A 7,829-nucleotide genomic window follows, 5' to 3' on the forward strand; every position below is an offset into this window, starting at 1 on the left:
TTTGTAAAAATCCTAATTTTGGGTCATCATTTTAGTAAAGCTAGAGAATACGTACAAGTGAATCGAGGAGGGAGTAAAACAAACCACAGACCACAAACCACAAACCACGCATGGAAGAGTAGAGCTTCTGTTCTCATTCTGCCTTCGATTGATTCTGGACGCCTGAGAACCATTAGCCATTCTACCTCACTCTTCCCAACTTTTTTTATTGACCCCTTTTCATAATCATCCCTCATCCGTCACGGCCGTCAAGGAGTGAAACATGACAATCTCCGGAACAAACAAAATGGCATGCTCATAATTCGACTGTGTTTCCCTAAACGCCATTCCTATGCCACACAGATAAAGAAGTCTTGTCTCATGCAATGCTCATACCGGGGCCTCCTTGAGGGTGAGGATGCGCCTCGAGATCTATATCCTCGACGAAGGTTCGTTGATGGGCGCTCTCTCGTACGAGGTTTCCGAAATACTTGAGGGCCACCTCACTTTCACCACGGACCTTTAGGGTTTCCTCTCGGCGTTTACCCAGTTGCTCCACGGAACGTGTCAAGTCTACCCGAAGGTTATCCGCAGGGAAGCGGAGAACTTTGCGCACAGAACCTGAAATGCGAGTGCTGTTTGCGTGGACATAATCGATTTCTGCCAGCTGTGCCGAGATTTTGCTGTTGAGACGATGAGGCAGCGAATGAGGTATTTGCTGGATGACATAAGCTGCGGCTGAGACGGCTAGGAGAATAATTAGCTTCAACTTGGAAATAATATGCTATGATAGAACATACCTGCTAGAACGATACCGGGGATGATCAACTTTCGGAGGTTGTCGTTGCCAACAATCTTCACAACGTTCAATGTGTGGTCCATCCATCCCATACCACCAACCAGGCGCCCGCCAATGGCAGTAGCAACTGTCAGGGCCATACCCGTGCCAGCCATCTTTTCTTGGCGTTGCATAAGAGACGACCAATCAACGAAATCCAACAGCTCAGTAGGTACATCGACCTGCTTCGCTAGCACGTCGCGCCTTCTTCGGAACATGACATCGGAGCGGAAGTTCAGGTCATGATATTCGTTGCCGAGATGCAATAAACCAAGCTGCTTGATGACGTTTACGCCATCGACAGCTCTCGTCCGGGCATAATCCTCGCAAGACGTGACAGATTCCGCAATTTTGGATAGCATTGCTTCTTTGATATCTTCGGCGTAATCAAAAGCGTGGAACAGACCGTGGTAGGGCACACCGAGATTGCTTTCGCCGGCATTGGCAATTGCAGAGTTGAGAGAAACCCGAGTGTGATCGTAGATATCCTTGCATGTTCCCTCGATAGTTTGGTCCACACCATCACCAACCGCGGCGATTGCTTTGCGAGAAGATTCAAGTTGAGGTTCGATCTCTTCTAGCTCTCCGACGACCCGATCAAATTCAGACTGAGCTACCTCATTGTTGACAGTGGCAAGTACGTTGAGATCGTTGAGGATGTTGAGTAGGTAGGTTCTGGCGGGAGCAAGTTTGGAGCGTGCTCGCTTCTCCAAGACAAATCGCCGTAAGGACTGCTCTAGCTTCTTGAAATCTTCAACCTTTTCCTTCTCCTTGCCTTTTCCTTTAGGGTCATCACTAGGGTCGTCTCCATTTCCGCTCGAGCTCCCGCTCCCCCCTCCGTCCGGGCCGCCGGGGGGCGATGGAGCTGTTGGGATTGCATTGCTGGATACAAAGTGCACAAGTTCGCTCGATTCCTTGAATGTACGGGGGCTTAGGCCGTATACCTGGTCTAAGATCAATTTCTGGCATCGTTCCTTGTCTCGAATAAGGTCATAGCCGTTGACAACCATGAAGATGTATGCCTTCTCCGACGCAGCAGCCCAGATGAACTCCTTCGCAGACTGAGTGAAATGATTTGCAGCGGAAACTACGAAGACGACCACATCGATTTCTTCCTGTCTCGCGAATACAGCTGTCGTCTTTGTCGTGTCGGAATTGAGTCCCGGAGCATCGATTAGCGCAATATCAACCACGCCGTTATTGAGCAACGACTCGTCGATGGTTCGTACATCCTTAACGTAAACCTTGCACTGCATGTATGTTTCGTTATCGAGGACAATCTTCTCTAGTTCCTGGAGGGGAAAAACGTCATAGGTCGACTCGTCGTGCCGGTTGTAGATCGCATTCATGTGAACCGCGTGAACCTCCTCGACACCTGCATTTTCCTTTGCATCCAAGACTTCGCAAAAGATACTGGTGCAGGGCTGTTGGTCTTCTGGAAGCACCTTGCGACGTAGCAGGGCGTTACAAAATGTAGACTTTCCAGCATTAAGATCTCCAGTCACCAAAACCTTGCTAGAGGTATCCTCTATTCTTTCGCGAAGTAGAAATAGATGTTTAATACTGGAGCTAATTTTACCGTCGAGCAGCGCGGCGATTGAACCTTTCTCGAGCGAATGAACAAGTTCGGTCTGGTGTAAAGCGCCTAACTTGAGATCCAACTTCAAGACCGAAAACTCTTGAGCGATCTGCGGAGTGAACAGTCTAGGGCTATCGATTACGCTCTTGTTCTCGGCATCTCGACTAGATTCGGCTTCAGCATCTTCAACAGTCGTCATGGATCGTCTTAATGGTCGAGGGTGAAATGGAGAGGATGGATCGCCAGCTAATTCTCCGGCAGCAGAGAAGGCATGCTGCAATGCAGGGCGCGATCCGGGTCGGTCGGAAGAGGGGTCATTTCGTTGGACTGAAGGATAGTGTGCGGGCCAAGAAATATTGATTTCCTGAAGATTTTTGAGAAGCTCGACAACTCGGCTGATTGATCGAGTTAAAGCTGCCTGGTGTTTGTTGTACCATAGCTGATGAACGGCGGCAGCTTGGTTTCGGTGATCGGTCTCCGGACTACCGGTAGATTGACGATGGAAAGGCATATCTCGCGATAATGTGGGATCGGTTCGTTGGGAGCCAAATGGTCGGTTCGAAGAGCTAGAATCGCCGTCTATGAGGCTACCACCGTATCCTGAATCGTCGTCTATGAGCGACTGTAGTCTTGTGGCATGTTCTGACGTCGATCCGTTGCCGACAGTCATATAGGCTGGCCGTCCGGAATCGGGCGGAGTCGGTGTGTCGTCCTGGTCGCGGTTTTGCCCACCGCGGCGGGCCTTTCCCTTGCCTTTACCCATAGAGGTAAAATATTCCTGACTAATCGGGTTGATTAAAATGTCGAACTCATGAGCGTCACCGGCTTTCGAAAATCGTGAGCGGAGTCTGGTATGTAGTTCGTTAGGTGGGCTGGGTCGACTGGGTGGATGAATGATGTGTTAGGTTGGGGTGCGTTGGGTGGGTGGTGATACTTTTTTCTAATTGAACGCTGAGGCGAAATTGCGGTATGTCCACTGATTGATAAGATCTTCTAATTGGCTAAAAGCTTACCAGATTCAATGGGACCAGGGTAACGAAGCTTGGTGAGCACTAAACCCAGCACGGACTATGTCTATGTCATTCCCCATACTTGCATAATTAATTATGTAATTGTATCCATTAGTTGCAATTGTAGAACGTTAACGAAATCGTGATAGTTACATATCTTCTTTAACTAGGTACCACCTATCGTCACTTGTTGATCAATCATGTACGGAGTACTCAAGGTTTCCATCAATCATCATCTGCCAGGCAACATAATTCCCACTGAACAAGAACGACCCGTACCTCCCAAGGCTTCTATTGCCATACCAAATCAAGGTATCGATATATCTTCCGCCATCCGGAATCCTTGGACTTCTCTTTGGTAGCCAACTATCATATACTACAACCTACGAACTCAACAGAATCCAACCCCTAGACGAAGCTTCTCGATTTCGTAGCCATGAATGTAAGCTTCCGAATAAATCAGACAAGACATAGAAACCAATTTTATGTCGACGGGTGGCTGATTATCTAATGTTAGATTATTGAATGGGCCTTCGGCAAGCGTATAACGCCCGCGGAGCGTTTGCGCAAAAACCAGCGCATGATCGACAAGGCAATCCGAGAATTAGACCAAGTACGAGTTAAGTTGGAGAAGCAAGAGAAGACGCTCGTCGGCCAGATTAAACAGAGTGCGCAAAAAGGACAGATGGGAGCGGCCAAAATCCAAGCAAAGGATCTCGTCCGTACGAGGAGGTACGGCTGTTTAGTCATTACAAGCTTTAGGTAGGAGATCTGGCTAACAATTTATAACTCTGGTACAGATACGTCGAGAAGTTCTACGGAATGAGGAGCCAGCTGCAGAAGATATCATTGCGACTACAGGTAAATCATCGTCGAGTACTTATTCGTAACATTCTACTAACAAAAATGCATCGTAGACGCATCGAACAAACGAACAAATGATGCAAGCTATGAAAGGAGCCACGGTGGCTCTTGGCAGCATGAACCGATCTATGAATTTACCCGCCCTACAACGTATCGCTATGGAATTCGAACGAGAGACTGCTATCATGGACGAAAGGCAGGAAATGATGGATGATGCGATCGACGACGCCATGGATGTGGGTCTAGAGGAGGAGGGCGATGAAGTTGTAGAACAAGTTTTGGAGGAGATCGGTGTCGATCTTAACCAAGCCGTAAGTACATCACCAACCGTGTCGTTTAATCCTATCTAACACGAAATAGTTTGGAGAGACTCCAACGGGCCTCCAGGGCGAGAAAGTTGCCGATAGTCGGATCGCCCAAGCCATCGGCGGCCCTAGCAGTGGTGGCGGCGGAGGAGATCCTGGTGACGATGACCTCCAAGCCCGCCTCGACAGTCTGAGAAAGTAGATTCTGGACCAGAGGCGTGATACCGTTTGCTATGACAAGAGGCTCAGCATATTTTGACAGTTATGGTCCGTTGATATTAAACTAGCTGCAAAGGCTAATACGTGTAGTTCTAAGCATGGAGCATGGGATGGGGCATTGATTCATTTTATTATCCTATTCCATATGAGACAAGACTAATTGCGAACACAACTTATTCGAGTACCATTTTCAAGATATCGAGAACGCCTTCCTTGTCTAGGGGCGCTGGATTGGTTTTAGTCGATCGATCTTCCAAACTAAGCTCAGCGATCCGGTCAAGTCTATCCTCCCCGATTCCGAACTCCCTAAGCGTCCTTGGTAATCCAAGAGCACGGATGATGGCATCCATTAGGTCACCCAGATCAGCTGTATCCCTATTCAAGTTCTTTTGCTCAAAGATCTCACGAGCTTTGGAGTCTCCCCATAGGAGTTCGCTGATGGCATCTTGTCGTGCAATGTTTGCACCCTTTTTGTAATTGTATTTGCACACGGCAGGGTTCAGAATGCAACTAGTCTCGCCGTGACTGACACCTGCGGGACCCAATTGGTGACCAATACCATCTGCATAATCAAAGTCAGCTATTACCGTTTCTTTCGGTATTAAGGAACATCTCAACATATGAGCATTAGCCCTATAAATTTGTGGTTTCTAAAGGATACAGAGAAAACAGATAATAGAGACTGGAATAAAGGAGACTCAAGATATACATACGGCTTGCTCCTACCGGTACGCCTCGAGTAGCTGCGCTCATAGCATCTCTAGCTCCCAATTGGGTTTCTAGCCGTGCCTCAAGATTGTTGGGGTTTTGCTTGGTCTTTATTAAGCCTGGGATAAGCTTAGCCAAACCGTGTCTGGCATCTCGATCCGCTGCGTCGTCGCTTTTTAGAGAACAAAGAGTCTCTACACAGTGATCAACGGCCTTGATACCGGTGCTCAACCAAACTTTCTCAGGGGTTGTTGTAGCAAGCTCCGGATCGAGGATGACCAACGCAGGGCTTTTTAAAGCACCTGAAAAAGTGTGTTTTTGTCCTGTCTCGTCATTCGTCGCTCCGGCAAAGGCAGAATATTCGCCGCCAGATAAAGATGTTGGGATACAGACAACAGGTACCTTCGATGGCTTAATATCGTCGCGTTTCCGAGAGCTTGTTGGCATGAGGGTATCTAGTTCAGCATGTGTCGAGACGTTGTTTGCCAGAGCCTATTAAACACATATTTAGCTCTGTGAATCTTTAGGCACCCCTGAACATTATCAGCTCTAGAATGTACACATACAAATGATATTATCTTGGCTGAATCTGTTAGACTCCCTGCGCCCAATGTAACTATCAAGTCTGTATCACAATTCCTTGTGTCCTCCACGATTTCCAGTATCTCCGACCAGAGGGAATGGGGTTTCAGACCGACCCTGACACCAGCAACTTTATCACCTAGAACTTCTTTGAGGTCGTCAAGATATGTCGTATTTCTCGCAAGGGATCTAGAACAGATAATATAAATTCGAGATGCATGGAAAGTATCATCTGCATGCTTGACGAGTGATTCGGTCAATGGCAACCCGAAACTCAGAAGCGGCTGAGACTGGCCCTCGAAAGCCGGTCCAAACGTTTCAGGCATATCGAAACACAGAAATTCTAAATATTGCAACTATAACTACCTGGTAAGCACTCGATGCCCCCCTGAGAATTTTTAACATGGGAGTGGGAGTAAATTTAGGATAGAGAAGCTACATAAATGAATCTAGATTTATAGTTGTACTATTCAGCATGGCGCCATTACTGATATTACAAATATCTCGACCGATTCGGAGTGAGTGGCTTGTTCTAAGATTACTAACCAACTTGAAGACCTAGGTAGTATAAGTAACGGCACGTGTCCCTCTACGTTTGTTTTTGCGCCACGAAAAGGGTACACAAATATGAACTTCGCAGTGTGTTTCCAAGTGACCTACTCTTTCCCCATTGAAGAGTTGCTAGGGTCATTGGTAAGATAGTTCAATCGTCATCGTGGGACGAACAAACCAAACTACTTAAGTATTCGGATGCGGTGTCAAGGGACAAGCAGATCCACGTCTCAGCCTTAAAACCAACTGGTGTGAGGGTGCGAGTATGCGAGTAGGTACTTCTGCATACGCTGTATGTATGTACTCACGGCTGTAATAAGTAAATGAAAGGATCAATGATACAATAAGATACTTATTGGAAGAGGATATACCCAGGTAGGTAACTCATATTAGATTATATCCTATTGGAGAAAAGATGAAGGAATAAGAGATACATTGCCGAGGCATGTAAATCAGCGAGACGGAGGATGGACTTAAGTACATCTATGTAAGGAGTTAACTGTTAGACTAGGGGACAAAAAGTCAGTAAAGAGAGAGGTTCCGGATCCTATTGTAGCTCCGAAACGCCGGGCGGCTTTCTGTGTGCGGATCGGATGCACGGACCAGGTATCCTAGCGTCTCCATCCAGTCAATCGTCTCCAGCTCCATAACCTTTTTAGGTATGCCTAAGGTAGGGGTCGGGCAGGTACAAGATTCTTCCTTTCCCTAGGTACATGTCCATAGGTACTACGTTGGACGATAACCGTAAGATCCGCCATCCCGTTAAATCATTTTACTTTATGCATATAAAAGCAGTATATTATTTTTATATATATATATATTTATAAATATTTTTCATTAATGAATTAAAAAATTATATATATTTAAATAAATTTATTTATATTTATAATATAATTTAATTAAATTTAGTAAACTTATATTTTAAAATAATACGGGTTATAAATATATTTAATTTTAATTTTTATAATAAAATAACTTTTTAATTATTTTTATTATTTAAATATTATTAATAATAACATTTTATATTTTTTATTTTCGTTTTATTTTATTAAATATATTATTTTTTTATTAATAATAATACGTTACGAGTAATTTCGAACATTTAACGTGTAATAAAAAAATTAATAACTTTTTTTTTTCCCGATAATAATTTCGTAAATAAAATAAAATAAAGCATTTTTATTTATTTATTA

At 45.2% G+C, this 7,829-nt stretch overlaps 3 protein-coding genes across 3 annotated transcripts; 1 reads left to right on the top strand and 2 right to left on the bottom strand.

The window, feature by feature from the left end:
• On the bottom strand, nucleotides 1-3,323 carry GGS22DRAFT_156188 (uncharacterized protein). Its single transcript, XM_047960328.1, has 2 exons — nucleotides 780-3,323; nucleotides 1-726 (listed from the first exon to the last, which is right to left on the bottom strand). The coding sequence occupies exons 1-2, from the start codon at nucleotides 3,157-3,159 to the stop codon at nucleotides 359-361; spliced, it is 2,748 nt and encodes a 915-aa protein (XP_047820943.1). The 5' UTR covers nucleotides 3,160-3,323; the 3' UTR covers nucleotides 1-358.
• Nucleotides 3,324-3,629: 306 nt separating this feature from the next.
• Nucleotides 3,630-5,102, top strand: GGS22DRAFT_104503 (Snf7-domain-containing protein). The gene is made up of 5 exons (XM_047957770.1): nucleotides 3,630-3,848; nucleotides 3,924-4,138; nucleotides 4,207-4,267; nucleotides 4,324-4,581; nucleotides 4,631-5,102. The coding sequence occupies exons 1-5, from the start codon at nucleotides 3,843-3,845 to the stop codon at nucleotides 4,775-4,777; spliced, it is 687 nt and encodes a 228-aa protein (XP_047820944.1). The 5' UTR covers nucleotides 3,630-3,842; the 3' UTR covers nucleotides 4,778-5,102.
• Nucleotides 4,631-6,625, bottom strand: GGS22DRAFT_104508 (putative Fe-containing alcohol dehydrogenase). The gene is made up of 3 exons (XM_047957771.1): nucleotides 6,069-6,625; nucleotides 5,508-5,994; nucleotides 4,631-5,356 (listed from the first exon to the last, which is right to left on the bottom strand). Exons 1-3 carry the CDS (start codon nucleotides 6,408-6,410, stop codon nucleotides 4,968-4,970), a joined length of 1,218 nt encoding a protein of 405 aa, XP_047820945.1. The 5' UTR covers nucleotides 6,411-6,625; the 3' UTR covers nucleotides 4,631-4,967.
• Nucleotides 6,626-7,829: the final 1,204 nt, after the last annotated feature.

The sequence above is a fragment of the Annulohypoxylon maeteangense genome (assembly GCF_022496945.1).
Source record: "Annulohypoxylon maeteangense strain CBS 123835 unplaced genomic scaffold GGS22scaffold_4, whole genome shotgun sequence".
Lineage (NCBI taxonomy): Eukaryota > Fungi > Ascomycota > Sordariomycetes > Xylariales > Hypoxylaceae > Annulohypoxylon > Annulohypoxylon maeteangense.

Bases quoted from the DNA above. Each gene is read 5' to 3' on its own strand.
- GGS22DRAFT_156188 (XM_047960328.1), bottom strand. From the start codon at position 3,159: ATGGGTAAAGGCAAGGGAAAGGCCCGCCGCGGTGGGCAAAACCGCGAC. The intron at 727-779 runs GTATGTTCTATC...TTATTCTCCTAG, and splicing joins CCCCGGTATCGTTCTAGCAG to CCGTCTCAGCCGCAGCTTAT.
- GGS22DRAFT_104503 (XM_047957770.1), top strand. The intron at 4,268-4,323 runs GTAAATCATCGT...AATGCATCGTAG, and splicing joins AGATATCATTGCGACTACAG to ACGCATCGAACAAACGAACA. The intron at 4,582-4,630 runs GTAAGTACATCA...AACACGAAATAG, and splicing joins GTGTCGATCTTAACCAAGCC to TTTGGAGAGACTCCAACGGG.
- GGS22DRAFT_104508 (XM_047957771.1), bottom strand. From the start codon at position 6,410: ATGCCTGAAACGTTTGGACCGGCTTTCGAGGGCCAGTCTCAGCCGCTT. The intron at 5,995-6,068 runs GTATGTGTACAT...TGTGTTTAATAG, and splicing joins CAGCCAAGATAATATCATTT to GCTCTGGCAAACAACGTCTC. The intron at 5,357-5,507 runs GTATGTATATCT...TTGATTATGCAG, and splicing joins CGTACCGGTAGGAGCAAGCC to ATGGTATTGGTCACCAATTG.